The 25,418-nt window shown below is 49.5% G+C and overlaps 1 protein-coding gene across 3 annotated transcripts in view; it reads right to left on the bottom strand.

Annotated features, from left to right (window-relative positions):
* The window catches only part of PNPLA1 (patatin like phospholipase domain containing 1), a 766,735-nt gene extending 754,736 nt beyond the window's left edge, over positions 1-11,999 (bottom strand). For 2 of the 3 annotated variants that reach the window (XM_069238977.1, XM_069238979.1), the window contains exon 1: positions 11,586-11,997. In XM_069238977.1, coding sequence (XP_069095078.1) covers positions 11,586-11,784 — 199 coding nt within the window. In that variant the 5' untranslated portion in view covers positions 11,785-11,997. Of the gene's footprint in view, positions 1-11,585 lie in introns of all 3 variants that reach the window. The other variant, XM_069238978.1, reaches the window with a different exon arrangement.
* Positions 12,000-25,418: the final 13,419 nt, after the last annotated feature.

The following is a 25,418-nucleotide window of genomic DNA, read 5'->3' as shown; positions in this document are numbered from 1 at the left end:
GAGGTGGTCCATCTCCCTACAGGGAATGGACTTATATAGTGGAACTCAGACCTGGGACTGCCCATGCCAATGCAGATGGCTTTTCCAGGTTCTTCCACTTAGAAAATGAAGACTCTCTTGGGAAAGGTTAGTCTCATCCTCTTTCGTTTGGGGGGGTTTGTGTAAGGAAGTGCCTCCTTGGCATGGTTACCCCCTGACTTTTTGCCTTTGCTGATGCCAAGTTATGATTTGAAAGTGTGCTGAGGCCTGCTAACCAGGCCCCAGCACCATTGTTCTTTCCCTAAAACTGTACCTTTGTTTTCACAATTGGCACACCCTGGCATCCAGGTAAGTCCCTTGTAACTGGTACCCCTGGTACCAAGAGCCCTGATGCCAGGGAAGGTCTCTAAGGGCTGCAGCATGTCTTATGCCACCCTGGGGACCCCTCACACAGCACAGACACACTGCTTGCCAGCTTGTGTGCGCTGGTGGGGAGAAAATGACTAAGTCGACATGGCACCTCCCTCAGGGTGCCATGCCAACCTCACACTGCCCATGGCATAGATAAGTCAACCCTCTAGCAGGCCTTATAGCCCTAAGGCAGGGTGCACTATACCATAGGTGAGGGCATAGGTGCATGAGCACTATGCCCCTACAGTGTCGAAGCAAAACCTTAGACATTGTAAGTGCAGGGTAGCCATAAGAGTATATGGTCTGGGAGTCTGTCAAACACGAACTCCACAGCAACATAATGGCTACACTGAAAACTGGGAAGTTTGGTATCAAACTTCTCAGCACAATAAATGCACACTGATGCCAGTGTACATTTTATTGTGAAATACACCCAGAGGGCATCTTAGAGATGCCCCTGAAAACATACCGACTTACAGTGTGGGCTGACTAGTTTTACCAGCCTGCCACACACCAGACATGTTGCTGGCCACATGGGGAGAGTGCCTTTGTCACTCTGTGGCCAGGAACAAAGCCTGTACTGGGTGGAGGTGCTTCTCACCTCCCCCTGCAGGAACTGTAACACCTGGCGGTGAGCCTCAAAGGCTCACCCCCTTTGTTACAGCACCACAGGGCATCCCAGCTAGTGGAGATTCCCGCCCCCTCCGGCCACGGCCCCACTTTTGGCGGCAAGGCCGGAGGAGATAATGAGAAAAACAAGGAGGAGTCACTGGCCAGTCAGGACAACCCCTAAGGTGTCCTGAGCTGAGGTGACTCTGACTTTTAGAAATCCTCCATCTTGCAGATGGAGGATTCCCCCAATAGGATTAGGGATGTGCCCCCCTCCCCTCAGGGAGGAGGCACAAAGAGGGTGTAGCCACCCTCAGGGCTGGTAGCCATTGGCTACTAACCCCCCAGACCTAAACACACCCCTAAATTGAGTATTTGGGGGCCCCCAGAAACTAGGAAGATAGATTCCTGCAACCTAAGATGAAGAAGGACTGCTGACCTGAAGCCCAGCAGAGATGACGGAGACACCAACTGCTTTGGCCCCAGTCCTACCGGCCTGTCTCCCCACTTCAAGAGAAACTGCAACAGCGACGCGCTCCCCAGGGTCCAGCGACCTTTGAAGCCTCAGAGGACTACCCTGCATCTATAAGGACCAAGAACTCCCGAGGACAGCGGCCCTGTTCCACAGAAATCAAAACTTGCAAAAAAGAAACAACTTTAAAAGGACTCCACGTTTCCCACCGGAAGCGTGAGACTTTCCACTCTGCACCCGACGCCCCCGGCTCGACCTGCGGAGAAACAACACTACAGGGAGGACTCCCCGGCGACTGCGACCCTGTGAGAAGCCAGAGTTGACCCTCCTGAGCCCCCCCCAGCGAAGCCTGCAGAGGGAATCCAGAGGCTCCCCCTTACCGCGACTGCCTGCTTCCAAGAACCCGATGCCTGGTAAAGACACTGCACCCACAGCCCCCAGGACCTGAAGGATCCGACCTCCAGTGCAGGAGCGACTCCCAGGTGGCCCTCTCCCTTGCCCAGGTGGTGGCTACCCCGAGGAGCCCCCCCCCCTTTGCCTGCCTGCTTCGCTGAAGAGACCCCTGGGTCTCCCATTGAAACCTATTGCAAACCTGACGCCTGTTTGCACTCTGCACTCTGCACCCGGCTGCCCCTGTGCCGCTGAGGGTGTACTTTTTGTGCTGACTTGTGTCCCACCCTGTGCCCTACAAAACCCCCCTGGTCTGGCCTTCGAAGTCGCAGGTAATTACCTGCTGGCAGACTGGAACCGGGGCACCCCCTTCTCCATTGAAGCCTATGCGTTTTGGGCACCACTTTGACCTCTGCACCTGAAATAGTACATACAGAGCCAACTTCCTACAATAGCCCTCTACTGGAAAAGAACTGCGCCAGGCCATGAAAAGGCTTTCTCTGTTTTTGAGACTATTGCTGAAACAACTGATTTGGGAGAAGCAAAAGACTAAGGTCTTGTAGGCTGATTATGAAAAGGATGCAGCTGCTTTTTGTCTTCTGTCATCTGTATAAGTACATTATGTTGTTGTGAACCAAAAAGCTATGAAACCGGGAATGGCAAGTGGGAGAAACAGGATTTCTGACCAGCATTTAGTTTCCATGGCTTTATTCAAATTTTCCTTCTCCCCACTTTATTAACTGCAGAAGAAGCTGCTGCTGTACATAACACATTAAAGGCGGTATCTGACAAAAAGCGAACCATCACTTCCATGGTCCTTAGAAGCTCTGTGTAATATCTTGTCCTCGAACCCCATCTTAAAAAGCTTCAAAGTCTTTAAGGGGTGCCTTGAAGCACACACAGCTTATCAAAACAGAATGCTTTTAAGCCCGCACATCTACAATTAACTGAAAGTAATGGGGTAGGGTATTAACCCGGAATAACTTATATGTCCACAAGCCTAATAATGCAGGGGCAATCCTGGTACAAATCACCCTGTCACCACGGGTGAAGAGAATATCCTATCTGGAAAACCAGGTCCGAAATAAAAATAATTGTGGGTACCGATGCACACTGAAGATACTGTTAAATTAGTCCAATAATTCCAATAGTTATAGAGAGATGCTTCATCAGTATGTTTTTTTTTTTTTCTTCAGGTGAGTATGGGCGAGTGTAACAACATTCTAACAAAGTGCAAGCCGACACATGTTTCATCCCCTAGATATTTTGAAGGCTGCAAACAAAATACAGATGAAAAGGCCATGTCAGACTTATTATCGTTGAGTATGACATGGGATTTTTATCTGTACGTTGTTTGCAGCCTTGAAAAAGTCCCAGGGCTGAAACATGTGTAGGCTGACGCATTGTAACAATGCTGTTACAATCGTCCATACTCATCTGAAGAATAAAACCAACATATTGATGAAGCCTCATTCTCTGACTATTAGACTTACTGAACTAATTTAACACGATTTTCAGTATGCATCGGTACTCTAAAAGCACACACAGCCTAGATTGCTGTGCAAAAATAAAAGTAGGATGTAGCATATCTTGAGTGATCTTTCAACTCTCATATGTATGGGATCATCTGATAAAACGTCTTTTGTAGCCAAAGAGGAAAACATGCAAGCCAACAGAGGGTTACCTTTAGCAAACTCAGGGAATTCTGTTTCAATTTCTATCATTGAGTATCTCTTGCTCAGGAATCTAGGGAATCATGTTCTGTTAATTGTTTTGCATTCACAGGTCAATAAATCTCTTACTACTTTGTGGAGAGATAAGGCATTAGAATGAGGTGGACGATAAGACCCAAATAATTAATCAGCATTTGTGTTGGGTCCATCAGAAAGAAATAACTGGTTCTTGGTGTTCTTAAGAACATTAGCCCATTGAGAACCTTGAACCAGTTTTCCTCTTTGAGGTTCAGGTTCAGGCTCTTCTTAATCCTCTGATATTTGCAGCCTAGCTCTATTAGATTGGCTCTGCAAAGGTGTTGCAATGGTCCTTTCTAATATTTTTATGAACTACTTCATCAGATGTAGAAAGCAAAATGGCCTTCAGGTGAAGCTGAAGGGTCCTCCACCTGCCTCTATTCACAATGTTTTATCCTCCATGAATTTGCAACACCAGGGAAAATGTTATCCCATTCTTGCAGGGCATTCTATGCCTCTGGACACTAGCTAGATGCTGCTTCTGTGAGGCATTCAGAAATAAATGCAAACACAGTTAGCCCATTGTTCCCAATATGGTCTCATACCATAATCTGAGGCTGATATCCTGTCCCGAAAGGTACAAGGTAAGGCAGTGCTCTAATGAAAGGAGGACTATCAGCTGACCTCAGCGCCCTTGTGACTTGCTGCCTCTGCTCTAAATGGCCATGTTTGATAGTACACCATTCAAAATAGGGTGCATGGAGGTATCACAGCAAGACAAATGACCCACTTCCGCAAGATAGAACAAAGTCAAAACATATCAAAAGGTAAGTAGACTCTGCTTCCTCTTTTCTTTATGAAAGTGAGGAAAAAAGAGGCCTGGTGGTAGGGCTGCTGAGGATTTCTAGGTGGAGAAGGAGAGTTCTAGAGTTAAGTAGGCATTAAAGTAAGACGAGAAAGGTGACGAATCTCTTAGAAAAGATTTGAGTGAAAGTATTAACTCAAGGGATATGTCTGTATCCTAGGTGGAACTTCCCTTATGCTGTAAGGACTCTGACGATGAAGATGAACTGTTTAAGTAATGGGTAAGCAGGAAAGTTGTGCTCAAATTGAGTTTCTCTTCTTGACAAAATAGACTGATCTAATATAAATCATTTTAATTTACTTTGTACTTGATTGTACTTTGTTATTCTTTGCTATCAAATGTATGAGTACTCTGAGGTAATTCAGTATTCTGTTTTGGCATGTGCGCTACACAAAAAGCTCACTTGTGTATGACTCAATGTTGCATCATGTATAACAAGGACAAACCAATTTGCCCCTCTTGATTTACACATGCTAATGTTGACAGGGTTTGGGTTTATGTTTCTAGATTCATATCCAGAAACAATTATTTCATAACTGTTTCTCAATGCAGTGAGATAATCTAATGCTCTAAAGGAAACCAATTTCAATGTTAAAGAAATAACTTGACATTTGTTGGATACTGACTGCTGCATTTTTAGATGTCTCGGCGTGTGCTTTGAATATTTCTCAGTGAAATTGCTGAATTGCCCCCATAATAATGATGACTGTGGGCTTTACAGCGTGGTAGTGGAGGTGGCTACACCAATAAGAGAATTTATAAAAGTGTCAAGAAAATGTCAGACTCGACCATCATGTCACAGATCCTGTTCATGTCTTTCTGTCCTTTCAAATGCCCTAGCCTCCCTAGAAGGACTTGCATTTTCCCTGCATTTAAAATCATCTATTTCAGCCATATCAGTCTATCTGTTTGATCCTGTATTCTCCCATCTTTTTAATGGTTGATTGACTTTTCTCAACCCCTTGCAGCATTCCAGATGGACTGCCTTTTGGAAGTAGAGGTAGGTGAGCCACTGAAAGCTTGAGCCAGGCTCCAGCCTAAAACCTGGCTCTGGCTCAGCTTGAGGTCTTGTTGGATCCTCACACCCATAATGAGCCAAGCTTTCATATGGCTGCTGCCTGCTCCTTCACTCTAACCAGGATGTAACATTATTGCCAGATCTGCTGACTTTAGGAACTGGTGAACCAGGTTTGGGTCTTTAACGTTGGCTCAACATCTGGACAAGTCACTTAATCTCCACTTGTCTATAAAAGATAAATGTAACCTTGTGTAACATAACTAAGTGCTCCGGTCAAGTTCTCACTATATACAACAGTAGAATAATGCACAAAGAGGTGAAAACAAACTACTAACATAAAAGGGAAGACATATAGATACCCATTTACTGACTGACTTTTACAAAGTGAAACTAGGAAACCCGGATAAATTGTGGCTTTCCGACTTACATTGTGTGATTTTCGGAAAATATAGCTCACTAATGGTTTACGTTTACAACATATTAATATCAAACTTCCACATGTTAAATACACTTTTTTTTTACTTTGAAGAGACGTTATCATATTTTACATGATGTTTGTTATATGATTTACATAGCATTTCCAGGGATTGGCTAATACATGGCCTCAAAGAGCCAATCCAGACCTTTCGCTCTGCTCTAGCTTGGCTCTCCTTGTTAATTTTTTGGCTTGCTCACCTGTAGCTGGAAGTTCTCCTAATTGCCTTATAGGATAGTCTACCTCCATAACCACCACACCACCACATGAGGGACTGAGAACCGAAAACAGACCAGGCAGAAACCACAAAGAAGTCCCTTGACCACAACAAGAAGGAAAGAATACTGGTGGCCAGGGAAACAGGCAGCGCCACCCGTGGCAGAGGCCTGCAAAGCCCTAGAGGGGAAAGCAAGGGGAAACCATAAAAAAATAGCACCAGTCAGGCACAGGAGGTGCCTCATCACTGCACCAACTAGGGCCGATCATAAAAAAACAGCCCGAGAGCAAAAAACAACAGGTGACGTCACAGAGAAAGAGGCGAAGTGCCCCGAAGTGGAGCAAAAATCCGGGATGGAGCCCACCAAGAACCCTAGCAACACGGCAGGAAAGACTGCAACCAAGAACAACAAATGTCAGTGCAACACACGGTTGTAAGGGAGAGACCGCGGCCAGCAATGAGCAAGAGGGGGATGCAACAAACAAATGAAGAACAAAATTCTTAACCTGCCATGCTAGGCCCTGAGAACTGGACCACCAAGCCACAGAACAACAAAAAAACAAGTAAAGTGGAACCCTGTCACGCCACCAGCCAACAAAAGGTGAGCAGGAAGAGAAGCAGTTGTTTCCGGAACCAGCACACGGGACACCAAACACAGACAGCGGTTGAAAAGGAAAAGCGGGCCCCCCAAACAGAAATGGAAAAAGAACACGGCCGACCCAGAAAAAAGAACAATGGGAGGGCCTGCGACCTAAAACCACCCCACGACATGCAGCTTCTAGAAGAAAGTCAACCAAAAATAATCGAGCCCAGCAAGCACCATGCACAGCAAACCATGTGGGCACCATGACCCTGCACGGGAGCACCTGCAGGACAAGGGGAAACGCATGCCCACCAAGGACCAATCCTGCATCCCATACAGGGGAAGCCAGCACTGCCCCCTCTCTGTGCCCCCCTAGCCCCCAGGTCGTGCAGGGGAGGACAGGGTGGGCATGCAAGCACTGGTGGAGTCAAGATCAGCGAAGAGCGTCGGAATGATACAGTTGGCGTAGATGATCTGGATTCCAGTATTATGGTACACATAAGATAGAAACATACCCTCATCTCCCAGGTCGAGAAGGGGAGGATGGGGGCAGAGATCTGATGGCAAGCCTGGACTGGGACGGTACAAGCACATCTCCTACACATTATGCAGGAGCTACGCTAGATGCTATTTTTATTCGTCATGTTAATTTTTGTAGACTAGACAACACTCCCCTGGAATGGACAGATCGCCATTTGCTAGCCATAAGGGCTGCATGCATATGGGCCCCCACTAATGTTTCTCCAACCCTTAAATTTTCTAAACAATGGCACAAGATTGAGGGGCAGAGCCTGGCTAGTGCCCTTAAGGCTGGCTGGAATCAGGCAAGAGAAACCATCACCTCAGAGTGGGAGGGTTTTGAACTGGCACTTAGAGGGGCCATCAATAGTTTGGCCCCCCTAGTTAAATTGGGCCCAAAGCCTGAGAGGACCATATCCTCCCTATGGTATTCGGAGGAGCTAAAAAACTTACAGAGATTATACAGATGCCAGGAAAGGAGATGGAGGTTCCACCAGAACCCTGAGGAGAGTGCCAAGCTAAGGGCTCAGCTTGAGACATATAAATCAGCAATCAAAAAAGCTAAATCAGATTTCTTTACCCGCAAAATTAAAGAAGCGGACAATGGGCCTAGAGAACTCTTTAAGGTGGTCCGCACCCTAACTTCTTCCCCCTCCTCCCCAGCGCTGGTGAACTCTCCAGACTTCTGTCAAAGGGTCACTAATTTCTTTAAGAATACAATTATCCAGCTTCATGCTAACTTCAAGCAGCCCCCCATGCAGTTGAGAGGGGAAGACCAAGTAGCAGCTTCGGTCTGAGATTCCGGACCAAAGCTTACCTGTTTTTCATCTTTACATGTATTTAAAATTAAAGAATTATTGGGAGAGAGAAATCAGGGTCGCCCTTGGACCGTTGTCCTCCCAAGTTACTAAAACTAGTTCCTGATCTGGCTTTGATCGCCCTTGAACCGGTCTATCAAGAAATTCTGACAGAGGGGTGCTTTCCTCCATTGTGATTCCTTTCATTAAGAAACCAGGCGGGGAACCCAATGATTTGAAAAATCTACGTCCCATTTCTTTACTCCCTGCCACAGCTAAAATATTGGAGAAACATCTTAACACCAAATTGGATAGTTTCCTTCAGACTAGTGGGGGCCTGGACCCATCGCAACATGGGTTCTGCAAAGATCACAGCACAGAATCCGCTCTGGTCTCCTCTGTGGATATCATCCGGAGGCAAGTTGATCAGGGGGAAGGTGCCATCTTTGTACTTTTGGACCTCTCCACGGGATTTGATACTATGGGCGTCATTCTGACCCCGGCGGCCAGGGTCGACGGGAGCACCGCCGACAGACCGGCAGTGCCCCGCAGGGCATTCTGACCGCGGCGGTTCAGCCGCGGTCAGATGCGGGACACCGGCGGTCTCCCGCCGGTTTCCCGCTGCCCTGCAGAATCCTCCATGGCGGCGGAGCGCGCTCCGCCGCCATGGGGATTCTGACACCCCCTACCGCCATCCTGTTCCTGGCGGGTCTCCTGCCAGGAACAGGATGGCGGTAGGGGGTGCCGTGGGGCCCCTGGGGGCCCCTACAGTGCCCATGCCAATGGCATGGGCACTGCAGGGGCCCCCGTAAGAGGGCCCCACAAAGTATTTCAGTGTCTGCTTTGCAGACACTGAAATACGCGACGGGTGCCACCGCACCCGTCGCACCTTCCCACTACGCCGGCTTAATTCTGAGCCGGCGTCCTCGTGGGAAGGTTGATTTGCCCTGGGCTGGCGAGCGGCCTTTTGGCAGCCGCCCGCCAGCCCAGGGCAAATCCCAAAATACCCTCAGCGGTCTTTCGACCGTGGAGCGGTATTTTGGTGGGGGAAGTCTGGCGGGCGGCCTCCGCCGCCCGCCGGACTTAGAATCACCCCCTATATCTCCACATTTGCTGTTACAACCTCTTTATTAAGCAGGTGCTCGAGATAAGGCCCTTGATATACTAAAGTCTTTCCTGTTGGATAGATCGAACACATTCAGCTGCAGAGATTACATGGCTCTCCCATTTCAACTTCCCTGTGGGGTTCCACAGGGATCGTCACTTACCCCACCTTGTTTAATATATATGTGGCCCCATTAGCCAGACTTGTTCGCTCATTTGGATTTCAAGTGGTATCTTATGCCGATGACACCCAGTTGATTATACCGGTCAACTAGAACTGGGAGGAGGTGGCAGATAGATTTCACACATGCATGAGTGAAATTAACAATTGGATGAGTAATAACTGGTTGAAATTGAATGGAGACAAGACGGAAATTCTCCTCTTTGGTCTGGACACCAATATATTGGGCTCTCGATGGTGGCCAAAGTCTTGTAATGAATGCCCAGCTCCAAGTTCCTTGGTAAGAAACCTTGGAGTGTTATTTGACAGGACTCTCTCCTTCGAGCATCAAATTAACCACACAGTTAAATGCTGCTACTGGTGCCCAAAAATGTTAAAGAAAATGTTTCCCTTTCTTCAAAAAGAACTTAAAATTCTGGTGACTTTAGCACTAGTGATTTCTAAACTTGACTATTGCAATGCACTGATGCTTCATATCAAGAAGGTCTCTCTCAATCGACTGCAATTGATTCTGAATGCTGCAGCTCGCTTATTTCTGGATCTTCCGAGTTTTTCATCGGCTAGCAGTAGCCTAAGACAGCTGCATTGGTTACCGGTGGAAAAACGGGTTACATTTAAAACTCTCTGCCTTACTTACAAGGCTTTTCATCAGGAAGGCTGCAATTATCTAAGCACTGCCCTACGGCCATACCGGCCAGGACGTCAGCTTAGATCGTCTGCTTTGGATCTCATATGTATCCCTTGTTGCCGTACAGCTAGATGGGGGGACAAAGCCTTTTCAGTTATAGCAGCAAGACTCTGGAATTCTCTTCCACTCTCCATCAAGATGGAGGAGACATACTTCCATTTCCGGAAGCAGCTTAAAACTTGGCTATTTTCAGACTAGGGTAGGCCCCCATTCTCCTTCCCGGCCCCTCTTTACCACTTTTCTTTTTGATAAAACTGGTATTTGGCCCCTCTCTTTACTCTTTTAAGGTCCCCCTCTGACGTCCTGTTAGTCTTTAGCGCTTTGATGCTACGGCCGGAATGCGCTTTATAAATAATCCACAATACAATACACCCCAGCACCAGGGGATGCCAGCGAGGACCCCAACCGGCACATCCCAAAGGGTGGAGGCCCGTAACGCATGACGTCCTGCTGAATCGCACAAGCGACCAAAGTGTGGGCAACCACCGCCCTCCAGCCAATCAACTGAGTAATTGAAGGAGGGGGAGGCAGCCAGACTCAGGTCCCATAGAGCACACCACAACAGGCAACTACCCCAGGGCCACCGGACCAAAGGAACAGCCAAACGCCAGCATTCGAGGGAGAATGTGTACCTCCTGTGCATGCTCGGCAAGCAGAGTGTCCAAAGAGGAAGTCAGGCACTCCCAAGTTCCTGCTTTTGCTGTACGTCTCCCATATGCCCAGCTGGACGGGAGAGGAGCAAATGCCAGACAGCCTCCGCACACCAGCCACCAGGGCCCGCCCTGCAGCCACACCAAGGCAAATTGCAGCGCTACCCCAGCAAGCCAAGCAGACTGGAAGGTAGCTAACCCGGAACAGACAGCCATCCAATCCCAGCAGGGACGACAACCTCATGTCCACGACCGTTGGAAGACAGAGAAAAGAACAGGCGGAATGCTAGAGGAAGGGGCTGGGAGGGGATATCCCAGCATTCCTAGTGTTCTTTTTCTGATAGTTATTTCCAATAAGTGATGAATGGGACGAGGACTAGTGGGACCTGTGGGTAATGATGGTATATATATCCCAAGACAGATATGCCTGGGAGGCACAAAGTAAGGATTTCGGCACCTGTGTAGACAGAGTAGGCTGGCTTGACTGAGGCATTTCCATTGACACGGAGCAGGTTGGCGAATCAATGAGAAAGAAATATATTGTGAAAGAAGAAGATAACATAGGGGTGAAAAGGGGTTTGGAAAGCAAAAGAAATCGAGAGGGGAAGATGAACGTAAGAGAGAGATAGAGGAGGGAAAATCGCGGGAGAAAACGGAGAGTGGAGACAGAAAAGAGAGGGTGAGCAAAAGCCAAATTGTGGCAGAGAGAGAAACGGAGAGAGTTGTGGAGGCAGAGAGCGCGAGATGGAAAGAAGCGGGAAAAAAAAGGCGAGGCAAATAGTTGGAGGGAGAAAGTATTCGCGTTACTGATCGGTTCTTGTTTGGGCTCTGGGAGCCAAGCTAGACCTGTGACTCAGCTTTCCCTCGGCCCTTTTCATAAAATTCCTGACTTGCCCAACATACACCCATAAAATAAATGACGGTGGTAGTACTTACCAAGGTTGACCCCACAGACCAACGCTGTAGCGGCGAGGGACCCTGCAGATGCTCCACAGACACGAGAAGCCGACTTGAGTATCTCTGGGGCTAGGTCCTGCAGCGCTTGAATCACCCCAATCTGGTAGACCACCAGGTAGCCGCTGCCTGAGAAGGAGAGGGTCACGGAGCCGGTAGGATCGGCATCCTCCTCTGCCATAGTGGATGGACGATTTCTGAAGCCTTCAATGTCTGCGATGTTCTTGCGGATAACTTAGTTTCAATGTGTTTCAGTTTCACCAGTGACTAGAACTGATTGTGCCTAGAAACCTTTCATGAGAAAATCTGCGAACTGACGGTTGTCATGCTGCACCATGTCTGATCTCCAGCATGAGCTCCGATCATGGGAGTGTTATGACATCAGCAGGATGGAGTTAGCTACCTCGCTCCACCTACCGGCGAACATCCCGTACAAATGCTTCCTTGCGGGCTGTGCTCTCTGGCAGGGTTAGGCCAAATTGTTGCAGGGCAGTAAGTGGGCACTGCCGTTAATGAAGATCTGTGGGTCTGGCCGTGCCCTTGGCAATGCAAGCTTAAACTGCTGCAGCGCGGGAATGCAACTTACGAGGGACTCCGTGCAGTCTAAACGAAGCTCAAGGCTATTAGAGAGAAGACAGTTTCTTTGTGTTTTTTTCCCTCACTGCTGATTGCATGATTAACGCTTTGTTGAATTCCTTCATTACCATGTTTCATTAGTTGTTAACACGTGTCCTATTTATTGGAGCAGGATAACACACTGTCGCACTGACACCAAGGACATAGACAATCACACAGCTTGTTAAGTATGGGTGTCAGCCCTGTGCAATCTAGCCCCATTTATTATATAGCCTCTGGCCACGCCTGGCCAAAGGATGTAGAAGGTGAAAATTCGAGGCAGTGCACCACTGCGTGGTGCTACTGGGTGGCTCACTACATCCCTTTCCAACTTAGGTGGTCAATATGAACATGGCAGGAAACACCGTCTACCGGTGTGGCGACGGTGAACAGAAGACCCCAGTGGTGGTGAACAGCACACCGCCACATAATGATGCCAAAAGCAGAAACCCCCAAAACCCCTGCAGCCTCCAGCCACTGCCAGGCCCCATGAGGGCGGAAAGGCTGTACACCCCTCCCCGTCACCGCCAAGCAGACAGATCCTCCGCCCACCAAATAATGATGCACAAATCACTGTGGCGGATAGTGGATGTTGAACGACCATTGGCGGTACAGCCCGCCACGGCCTGAAATGTGACCCAACAGCAAGAAATGCACACATTGGCAAGTTCGAAACCCACACACCTGACATATATCCACAACACTATAAATCACTCACATACACATCCCAACAATCCTTTACAACATCAATAGCACAAATTAGACTGACAACACTACACGCATACACTGTGCAAAACATAACAAATGTCACACACACATATACACAAAAGCACCGTCACCAATACACCCAAAACACCACACTTATAACACACACCATGGCACCCTCTAAGCACCCACGCTTCACAGATAGGGAGCTTAGGACCAGGTTGAATGAAATACTGTAGGTCGAGCCACAACTCTTCGGGGCACAGGTGCAGCACACACCCATCGCCAGGTAGATGGAGTTATGGCAGACGATTGTTAACAAGGTCAACGCAGTGGGAAACCATCCACGCACAAGGGACGACATCCGCAAGAGATTAAATGACTTGCGTGGAAAGGTGAGGGCAATGGCATCCAGGCACAACATTGCAGTACAGAAGACTGGGGGAGGACCCCCACCTACACCGACTGTGAGGAGAAGGTACTGGCTATCCTGCACCCCGGAAGGCCTCACTTGACTCACTGGAGGACTGGACTCGGGTAAGTCATCTACAATTACTTCATATTCACCACATCTGTAATGTATGTACCACCCCATCCCTCCAACTACCACCAGGACCACATCCCCACCCAGGCCACAACATCCACATACAATCACCCTGCATGCCCACAAACCCACTAACAGGCCCACATCCCTCCCCCTGTGCACAGTCACCTACCCCTGCAAGGATTCACAGTGGCACTACTGCACCCACAATGCACCTCCACATCCCACTCAAAATGAAAGGATAATCCCACAAAAGGTCCCTGCATGGCCCGATAGGAGAATAAACAGCACAAAATAGGGCAGAGCTGTGCATCCTTATCCAAATTAGTACATGTAACGTATATGTCCATTCCTGCCCACATGCACCACCACCTATGCCACCCGGACGGAAAGGCAAAGGAGTGCCAGCATCCCACATGGAGACAGAGGCCCCACACAGGAGACTGGAGAGGGATGTATGGACAGTGAGGAATACCCTGGCCCATCACACAGTCCTGGTCTGTCACCCTCCAGCAGCCCCACCCAGGATACCACTGGCACCCCTACCACCCAGCCTCAACATCAGCTCTGGCCAAATGACCCCACACCAGTGTCTCCAGGCCACAGACTGTCAGACCACATGTACAGAGGCCAGAGTCTCCACCAACCAACAGGCAGGATGATGATGGTCCCAGTGCAAGTGGGACTGCCAGACCTGTGCAGGGGACACAGGCACAGGGGGCTAGGGCCAGTGGGAGGGCATCAGTGGCCCAGAGGGGAGGCAAAAGGATGGATGCTGCAGCCCAGAAGGTGATCTCTGAGGTCCTGGGAGCATACCACCATACCCAAGACAGGATGGGCCATATCCTGGACACCCTGCAGCAGAATCAAAGGCTGAAGATAGCACAACACCAAGAGGCCATGGAGCAATGGAAACTGCTCAATGCCACCATGTCCACCATTGCAGGGGTGCTGCAGCACCACTACCCTAGCCATCCTGGGACCCCCACACCCCTGAAGCCCTTACCATTGCCCAGGGGACAGACCTGCCAGTCACATCTGCAGCAGCTACTGGACTGGTGGCACTGCCAGAGGACACACAGGAGACCAGCACCCCTAGCCCTGCAGCCCAGTACCAGTCACACAAATGTGCCCTCAGACCCAGATATGGCACTGGAACACCTGCCAAGACCAAGGCCCCCACTAAGAAGTGACTTTGCCCTCAACTGTCTCCAAAGTGTGCCACTGTGCTACCATCTTGACCCACCAATACAACATACCAACTAGCAAGGGACATATGGACCAATACCCACTACCACCAATCGCTGAGCCCATGTACCTGGTAGGGATATATGCACCATGAGCCCACTCCCTATCACTGTACAACGCACCTATGAAATTGTGACACGTAATAAAACACATCTACACCAAACCGTATGTCCCCTGTCATTATGAGTATACAGTTGTTAGTGTGTATGCATTAGCCAGTCAATTCCATAATCATAACTTTATTGCAGGAATGGTACCCCACGCACAACAGTTTCTGAAGTAAGTCGAAATGAACACCATGTATGTTTCCATGGCATATGCCACCTCAGTCTTCAGTTAACAGTGTCAATGACTACAGACACCGCATCTCCAAACAAATGAGTCAGACTAACATTATGCAATGCAGACAACAGCGTCAGTGAACAGTACCTCATAGTCACTTGAAGTATAGGCGGATCAGCTGGTTCCTGGAGTTGACATCTTCCCCCCTTCATCCTCACCATCACTCTCATCACATCTCAGAGTTTGCAGGTTTGGATGTACAGCACCCTCCTCCTCTTGATGGGGGATAGCTCTCCTCACAGCCAAGTTGTGTAGCATGCAGCAGGCCACCACCATTCTACACACCGTCTCAGGGCCATCCACCAGAGCACAGGGATCCGCCAGAGAGATGGAGGCAACAGAATCTAGCCTTCAGGAGAGCTATAGTGCGCTCAATCACCCTCTTGGTACGTCCATGGGCCTCATGATACTTCCTCTCTGCATCTGTCCTGGGATTTCTCACAGGTGTCAGGAGCCATTGCAAGTTGGGGTACCCAGAATCACCTGCAATAATGAGCGACAGGGGACCTTAACATAATGCCATAACTTGCATACTGGCAGGTTGTCAGCTATGTACAGATCCAGTGTAAGACACACTCACCTATGAGCCCTCCTCTGTCCCCTTGTAGTTGTCCCATCAAGTGTGGTACACTGCTGTTCCTCGGGACAAAGGAATCATAAAGGAATCATGGACTGATCCTGGAAACCCGGCATTTACATGTGACATGTACTGGTCAGCAGTACACACCAATTGTATGTTCATTGAGTGGAAGTTCTTTCTGTTCCTGTACACCTGTTCATTAACTCTTGGGGGTATGAGAGCTATGTGGTTCCAATCAATGGCACCTATCACATGGGGGATGTTAGCTAAGGCATAAAATCCAGACTTGATGGCAGGGAGTTCAGCCCTTTGGGGAAACTGGACATATGTCTGCATGTGTTGCACAAATGCATCCAGGAATTTGGACAGGACGAGGTTAAACATTGGCTGTGAGAACCCAACACCCATGCCCACTGTCACCTGAAATGAGCCCGTAGCCAAAAAATTGAGTACAGATAGCACTTGCACTTCAGTAGGGATGGCATGCTGATTCCGATTAGCCGGTCTCAGTTCAGGATCCAATAAACCACATAGGTCATGGATTGTTGAACGATTGAGTCTGTAGGTGACAATGATGTTATGTTCCTCCATGGTATCCAAATCAACAAGAGGTCTGTACACAGATGTGGCCCTCCCTCGCCACATGGGTCTGTACCTATGTGGGAGGAAAGAACACAAATGAGGGACACACATACATGTGCAAAACTGTAACGGTTTCGGGTGAGTCTGAGCAGGACTCTGGTTGGGGTACCCCTTGAGGTCACAGAATATCCCAAAGAGGTAGTGTACTGAGGCAGAAGAGCAGCTAAAGGCATACACGGGAAAGGACAGCTATGGACAGGCACAGGAAACAGGAAAGTAAAAGCAGAGCAACCTTAGTGTCAACAAACAGGTAACGGATTACTAATGGACAAACACACTGGGGTTACCACTAAGGTTGTACACAGGGTAGGGCTCAGAACTTCCCACAGCAACCGGGAATGTCAATGCCTCTATGCAGATTGCTCTTACAGATAGTCACCCCGCAAGCCCCACAGAAAGGAGGCAGCAGAAGTGATTCTGTCTCTGGACTCTTAGAGCACAAACAAGGATTGTACTTACATACACAAGACAAGCCCTTGTGGGTCCATCTGGAAACACAGTGGAAATTCCTGGAAAAACAGCAATAGCACTCTGTCACTGTTAGGCACTAAAGACTACGTATAACACTAGACAAAGGATGGGGGCTGGAATTGCCTCATAGAAACCAGGAGCCAACCCCAGTACAAAGGAAAACACTTATACACGGGTGAAGACTGATAGTACACTTTACCAGACACAAATATCCAAGAGGAAACCGAAACAGAAGGCACAAACTAGGAGGCACCGACAGGAACTGGGAACAGGCTCAGGCTGAAGCAAAGGCAGGAATAGGTTCAAGCTGAAACAGAATAGGAATAAGACTGGAACACCATCCAATAAAGGGTCTGGAACACAAATGAATCGAACTCCAATGCACAACGAGGATCTTGAGGAAATGGCTGCTTGTTGGAAAGTGGGTTATTGGTAAGGGCAGGTAGGTACCTACACTTAGCAATAGGTCACCAACCTCCACTTAGGTCCAGTTAGGTCTCAGTAAATTAAACCCAGCTCAACCCTTGGTAGCTTACCCAGCTCAACCCTTGGTAGCTTGGCAACGAGCGACAAGGCTCACCTTAGGAGACAGAGTGTAAAGCATTCAAATATCACAAAACAGTAAATTAAATAAAACACAGGAAACAGTTTAAAAACCCAAAACCAATTTATGAAAATAGATTATACTTTTATCTTTAAAATGACACAATAACAAATAAAATCGGATAAGGGGAACCGGAGATATGAATTTTGAAAGATCTTTTTTTTTTAGTGCCTAGAAACAAAAAGCGCCAATCGGGTCATCTAGTTGCACCTCGACCGGGGTAAAGTCAAAGTTTAAGGCCAACCGCGATGGAGCCCTGCTCGGCTACAGGCCACGGGAGGCCTCGGTCAAAAGTTTACCTTCGCACTTAGTCGTTTTTCTGAAGATTTTCTTCAGCGGGACGAACCTGCCAGTCCAGTCCAACTTCCTGGAACTCTTCTCCGGATACGCGTCGCGGGAATCCTCAGTCGAGATTTTTACCTTCGGACGTAGTCGTTTTTTCGAGGTGTAAATCCTTCGACCGGGGTAAACCTGGATCTTGATCGAAACGTCCTTGGAGCCCTCCTCGGACTTAGTCTGTTTTTCGGAGATTTTCTTCAGCGGGACGAACCTGCAAATCAGGTCGGGTCGAAGTTGAGGCAAGCCGGCTAGAGTTGCCGCGGCGGATCAGTCTGTCTATGGAGCTTTTTTTCAAAAGTTCTCCAAACTTCTGGGGCTCCTCCCAGATGTTCTTTTAAGGTTCTTTTGGGGTCCACAGCTCACCCCAAGGGTCCAGAAGCTCTGAGATGATCCTTGGGTGTGTGTGGATTACAACTCCCAGAAAGCACCTGGCACAAACTCCTTTTTGGCCACTGGGCAGTGGTCTGCTGGTTGATTTCTTCAGGAGTTGGCGCAGGGGACTCTGGTTAGCAATTTTTCACCTGTAGCAAACAGGGAGTCCCTCCTTGAACCAGTTGAAGCCAGGCAAAGTCCTTCTTGTGGTGAAGCCCAAGTGTGCAGCTGGTGCAGTCCTTCTGAGTGCAGGTTCCAGGTGCAGGCCAGGGGTCCAGCAGGGCAGTCCTTCTTCTTCTGTAGTTCTTCCTGGTAGGGATGTGGTAGGGAACTGAGGTGTGGGTGCAGGTCTGCCAGTTTTATCCTTGCTCCTGGGTGAAAAACAGGGGGGTCCTGATTCTCCAATCAGGTGCTGGGTCCTTCCCCCTGTGATGACCACTTCCTGGGAAGTGTGGCAAAAATCAATCCCAGGAGGCAACATTCTTCAAAAATCCATCATGGCGGAATCTGATTTTTGGAGGTTACATCTGGCTGAGCCCACCCACTGGTGTGGCTAAAAATCAAAAACCCACCCCTCTCCTGCCCTCTCCTAATCTAATCAAGGGGACACCTAGTTGTCTGGGGTTGCAGGATGTGGGGGGTGTTGCTGGGTTGCTCCAAATGTCCTTCTCTGCCTTTGAAGACCAGTTTGGCAGCCCCCCCCTTCCTGCCTCACCAGCTGCTGAGGGGGGATTCACTCTCACAGGCACATCTTTTTGTGTGAAGCCAGGCCACTTCACACCTCATCAAGGCAGCCTGGCCAGGCTGCCAGAGGCTGGCCAATCAGAGCACAGCAGCAAAAACAATGCAGGGCTGAAATTGGCAACTTTTCAGGTAAAGTTTAAAACTCTTTACCTGAACAAGTTATATTAAATCCCACAACTGGAAGTTGTGGGATTTATTATGACAATTAATTTGATACCAAACACTTGGTATCCATTACTTAAGGGGACTTTTAAAGTTAAAATAAAGTCTCCCCATTCTAGCCTATGGAGGCCATTCACTACAATGAGGGAAAAACGAATTTGGCTGTTTTTACCTCACCAGGGCTTATACAACTATTTTTATAAGGTCCCTGCTTATAGTTACATGGCACCCAGCCCTAGGGGCACATAGGGCATACCTTAGGGGTGACTTATATGTAAAGATAAGGTTGTTTAAGACTTTGGAACTACTTTTAATTCCAAAGTCGAATTTGCATATAACTTTAATTTAAAAGCAGCCAGCAAGGCAGGCCTGCCTTTAAAATGACACTGGGCACCTCAGCAGTGCACCTATGGAGGCACTACCTATGCTGTGGTCCCTAAGCCTACATGCCCTACCATATACTAGGGACTTAAAGGTAGGTTGACTTAGCCAATTATAATTAGCCTAATTTGCATATTGATTTTACACAGAGCACAGGCCCTGGGACTGGTTAGCAGTACCCAGGGCACCATCAGAGTCAGGAAAACACCAGCAAAAAGTTAGGGGGCCTCTGCAATCAGCCCTGATTTCTCACACTGCTTATAAGCAGTTCCAGGCTGCAGCAAACCCAGGTGGAATCACATGACTGGGCTGCATAGGAGAGGTCTCAGGTGTGTGTAGTTTCAGACACTGGCAAGTCCTGGAGGAGAGAATCCAGTAAAAAGGAGCAATTGGACTTCTGCCATAGAAAACAATGTATAGCAGAATCCAGGCTTTCCTGACTACCAGGCTGTGCATTATGGGATTTGCAGTCCCAGGAAGCAAATGTAATTCTACAAAAGCATACCATAGCGAAAAGGGAAACAAACGGGAGTCGGAAAGAGACTCTAGATGAGTGTTCAAGGTGATTCCCAGGCTACAGACAGTCCTCTTACAGCGCCCCCTAAAGATGGGGCGACAGAGTCGTAACAAAAACATGTTGTGAATGAACAACTGGTGTGCAATACGTAGGTTACACACACAAGCTATGTATTATGTACAACATTAGGCACAGTTATGCAGAGATACCTCTAGTCTAATGGCATGCCAGTGTGGATACATTTCATGAGATGTGTGAATGTGAGGATCAGTCACTCATTTGAGCATGCGACTGAGGGCTGGGATTTGTAGGCCCTGAATGGGGACCTTGACCAGGAAATATGTACGTGGTGCTAGCAAAATGGCAGCCTCCTCTCATCCAGGTCTGAGAGAGTGGAAATGACATCATTCCGCTGGCAGTAGTTGTCATGGCGGAAGGCGGTGTTCACCGCTGTGCACGCATTAATTGGTTTACATGGTTGTCAATGAGGAAACTGGGCTTATCATGATCGCCGCCGGCGGTGACAGTGCACACCGCCGCGGAGGGTATGCCATGTCGTCACACCAATTTCACTTGACTCCCGATTCCTGTGCATGCAAGCACTCCACTGAGTGTGCCGTGTGTCCTGACTCTGGTTACTCCAATGGCACGAGTCACAGGGGAACGGGCTTCGGCCTTCACCATGGAGGAGCTTGAGAAGCTGGTGGATGGTGTCCTACCCCTGTATGCCAAGTTATATGGGTGACCAGAGGAGCAGGTGAGTGGGGGTTGTCTTGCTTGGATGTGTGTGATGGTGGCGGATGCCTGTACGCATGTGTTCTCGATTTTTAACTGCACAGACATAGATTGTGTGGCATGTACTGTTAGTGAGTTGGTAAAATGATCCTGTGAAGTTTCCGTCCCATAGGGGAGGACATGTCTGTATCAGACGGCCATATCGTGACGTCTGTTTTTCTTCTCTGTGTGTCCCATACATGTCAGCGCCCATCAAAAGAAAGGCCTGTGGCAAGCCATCACCAAGGAGATCCAGAACCTGGGGGTCTACAACAGGCAGAGCCCCCACTGCAGGAAGTGGTGGGAGGACCTGAGGCGCTGGGGCAGGAAGACCTGCGAGGCCCAGCTGGGGAAGGCCTCCTAACGAGGAAGGGGTGCCCTTCGGACCCTAACCCCCCTAAGGGGTCCAAATAGGCCCCTTGGGGTTGATCTTCCTGTACTCTAGGATTCTTAGTGGGCCCATGGACTAGTGGCTGCATTGGCTGGCCATGGTCCCCCATGTGTGTAGTCCACACAGTTCATAAGGTCCGTGTTTCATGTGGGAAATGAGTTGTATGCTGGGGTAGTGGCCATTAGTCAGTGGCATAGTCATGACTATTGTTGTAGGTGCTGCGTGTAGGTGTGTGAGCTGGATGTGGTTGTGTGTACACCAAGTATGTACATTCATTCTGGTATTTACAGATTTTTCCCATGTTTTGTCTCCCCACCCCTGTGCTCTTGTACATCAGCATCATCTGGTGAGGGAGCAGTGGCATTGGCGAGTGGGGATGCAGCTGCCCACAGTTCCAAGGAGGCAGAGTTGGTGGAGCCCAATGGGACCAGTGGGTTGGAGGGGAGTACCATGGGGGAGGCAACTGCCACCAGCGGTAGTGACTCTGATACCTCCTCTGATGGCAGCTCCCTGGTGGTGGCGGACCCTAGTGGGCCCACCCATTCTTTGTCATCTTCTGCCACCCCCCAAGCCATCACCACCCTCCCAGTTGTTCCCCACCCATTTGCCCACACTCTATACCCCTTCTAGCACCCCACTCCCTTCACCCATCCCAAGCACATGTTCAGACAGCCATGCACACACCTCAGCACACAAAAAGCACACAGAGAAACACAAGCACCACACTTCCCACCACAGGCATACACACACCCAACATACAAAGGCAAACACAACAACATCCACTTCCCCCAGTGTGTCCACCTCTCCCTCCTCCCTATCTGTTACCTCAACATGCACACCCACAAGCACTGCACCCTCAGTCACTGCTGCTGGCCCCATTTTTGCAGTCACCACAACATCTGACATCCAGTCATGCACTCCAGACACCACACCTGCACTCACCACAACTACATTGACTGATACATGTAGCACTCTCACCAGACCTGCAGATACCTAGACAACATCCATTTACACTGGCAACCTGTCTTGTCCCACTGTGTCCACCCCCTCTTCCCAAGACACTCAAACGTTCACAGACACCCACTCAACACACATCCACCACACATCAGCATACTGTACAGGCACCAGCATCCACATCCAGCACACCTACACCTGGTACAAACACTCCCTCTACCGCCACTCCCACACCTTCCTCCATATCCACTGCAACTGCCCCTAAGAAACTTTTCCTCTCCTGTGTTGACCTGTTTGAACCCACAGGTCCAACCCGTCTCATCCCTAAACGTGCCCATCTCCTTGCCCTGTCCACTCCTTCCTCGACCAAGTCTGCCCCAGTCTGCCCTTCCCATTCCCGTGACCCTTCCCCAGAGAAGAAGAAGCCCTGTGCTGCCCCAGGTCCCTCTGCCACCCCCAGCCCAAGCCCACTCCCCCACCTTCCAAGGGCAAGCCAAAACCCCCTCCACCTCCCAAACGTAAGCCCAAGCCCCCCCTTCCAGGTGTAAGTCCCCATCCCCGCTACCCCCGCATCCCCCTGCCTCTGTTCCCTGAGGTGCCTGACTGCCCCATTGATTTCCCTTTACAGTGGAGTATCCTGTGCACATGTGGGAGTCAAGTCTGGCCTATTTGGGGCCTTCTGGGTATTCTTCACAGACTGGCCAATGACCTTAATTGGACATTACCTTTTTAAAGTTCTATTAAAGTTTGTGTGCCCAGTGGTGCTGTTGGCACAATATGGTGACATGGTTCATCGTTTCATTGAGGGGGTGTGGTGTGCACATGTGTGTACTTTGGTGCAGGTCTTTGTTGCCTTGTGTCGGGTAAGTACCTCTTATTCAGGTGTGTATGGTGCGGGATGGTGGGAGGGGTTGGGAGTGCTTTGCAGGGTGGGTGGGGTGGGTGTGTAACGGTTGTAGGAAAGTACCATCTTGCCTGGCATATTACCCCCATTTTTCACTGTATATATGTTGTTTTAGTTGTATGTGTCACTGGGACCCTGGTAACCCAGGGCCCCAGTGCTCATAAGTGTGCCTGAATGTGTTACCTGTGTAGTGACTAACTGTCTCACTGAGGCTCTGCTAATCAGAACCTCAGTGGTTATGCTCTCTCATTTCTTTCCAAATTGTCACTGACAGGCTAGTGACCATTTTTACCAATTTACATTGGCTTACTGGAACACCCTTATAATTCCCTAGTATATGGTACTGAGGTACCCAGGGTATTGGGGTTCCAGGAGATCCCTATGGGCTGCAGCATTTCTTTTGCCACCCATAGGGAGCTCTGACAATTCTTACACAGGCCTGCCACTGCAGCCTGAGTGAAATAACGTCCACGTTATTTCACAGCCATTTTACACTGCACTTAAGTAACTTATAAGTCACCTATATGTCTAACCTTTACCTGGTAAAGGTTAGGTGCAAAGTTACTTAGTGTGAGGGCACCCTGGCACTAGCCAAGGTGCCCCCACATTGTTCAGAGCCAATTCACTGAACTTTGTGATTGCGGGGACACCATTACACGCGTGCACTACATATAGGTCACTACCTATATGTAGCTTCACCATGGTAACTCCGAATATGGCCATGTAACATGTCTATGATCATGGAATTGCCCCCTCTATGCCATCCTGGCATTGTTGGTACAATTCCATGATCCCAGTGGTCTGTAGCACAGACCCTGGTACTGCCAGACTGCCCTTCCTGGGGTTTCACTGCAGCTGCTGCTGCTGCCAACCCCTCAGACAGGCAGCTGCCCTCCTGGGGTCCAGCCAGGCCTGGCCCAGGATGGCAGAACAAAGAACTTCCTCTGAGAGAGGGTGTGACACCCTCTCCCTTTGGAAAATGGTGTGAAGGCAGGGGAGGAGTAGCCTCCCCCAGCCTCTGGAGATGCTTTGTTGGGCACAGATGTGCCCAATTCTGCATAAGCCAGTCTATACCGGTTCAGGGACCCCTTAGCCCCTGCTCTGGCGCGAAACTGGACAAAGGAAAGGGGAGTGACCACTCCCCTGACCTGCACCTCCCCTGGGAGGTGTCCAGAGCTCCTCCAGTGTGCTCCAGACCTCTGCCATCTTGGAAACAGAGGTGCTGCTGGCACACTGGACTGCTCTGAGTGGCCAGTGCCACCAGGTGACGTCAGAGACTCCTGCTGATAGGCTCCTTCAGGTGTTAGTAGCCTTTCCTCTCTCCTAGGTAGCCAAACCCTCTTTTCTGGCTATTTAGGGTCTCTGTCTCTGGGGAAACTTCAGATAACGAATGCATGAGCTCAGCCGAGTTCCTCTGCATCTCTCTCTTCACCTTCTGATAAGGAAACGACCGCTGACCGCGCTGGAAGCCTGCAAACCTGCAACATAGTAGCAAAGACGACTACTGCAACTCTGTAACGCTGATCCTGCCGCCTTCTCGACTGTTTTCCTGCTTGTGCATGCTGTGGGGGTAGCCTGCCTCCTCTCTGCACCAGAAGCTCCGAAGAAATCTCCCGTGGGTCGACGGAATCTTCCCCCTGCAACCGCAGGCACCAAAAAGCTGCATTACCGGTCCCTTGGGTCTCCTCTCAGCACGACGAGCGAGGTCCCTCGAATCCAGCGACGCTGTCCAAGTGACCCTCACAGTCCAGTGACTCTTCAGCCCAAGTTTGGTGGAGGTAAGTCCTTGCCTCACCTCGCTGGGCTGCATTGCTGGGAACCGCGACTTTGCAGCTACTCCGGCCCCTGTGCACTTCCGGCGGAAATCCTTTGTGCACAGCCAAGCCTGGGTCCACGGCACTCTAACCTGCATTGCACGACTTTCTAAGTTGGTCTCCGGCGACGTGGGACTCCTTTGTGCAACTTCGGCGAGCACCGTTTCACGCATCCTTGTAGTGCCTGTTTCTGGCACTTCTCCGGGTGCTACCTGCTTCAGTGAGGGCTCTTTGTCTTGCTCGACGTCCCCTCTCTCTACAGGTCCAACTTGCGACCTCCTGGTCCCTCCTGGGCCCCAGCAGCGTCCAAAAATGCCAAACGCACGATTTGCGTGTAGCAAGGCTTGTTGGCGTCCTTCCGGCGGAAAAACACTTCTGCACGACTCTCCAAGGCGAGAGGGATCCGTCCACCAAAGGGGAAGTCTCTAGCCCTTTTCGTTCCTGCAGAAACCTCAGCTTCTTCTGTCCAGTCGAAGCTTCTTTGCACCCGCAGCTGGCATTTCCTGGGCATCTGCCCATCTCCGACTCGCTTGTGACTTTTGGACTTGGTCCCCTTGTTCCACAGGTACCCTAGATTGGAAATCCACAGTTGTTGCATTGCTGGTTTGTGTCTTTCCTGCATTATTCCTCTAACACGACTATTTTGTCCTTAGGGGAACTTTAGTGCACTTTGCACTTACTTTTCAGGGTCTTGGGGAGGGTTATTTTTCTA

The sequence above is a fragment of the Pleurodeles waltl genome, chromosome 6 (assembly GCF_031143425.1).
Source record: "Pleurodeles waltl isolate 20211129_DDA chromosome 6, aPleWal1.hap1.20221129, whole genome shotgun sequence".
Lineage (NCBI taxonomy): Eukaryota > Metazoa > Chordata > Amphibia > Caudata > Salamandridae > Pleurodeles > Pleurodeles waltl.
The sequence above is the reverse complement of the archived record's forward strand: the minus strand, read 5'-3'. Positions and strand labels throughout refer to the sequence as shown.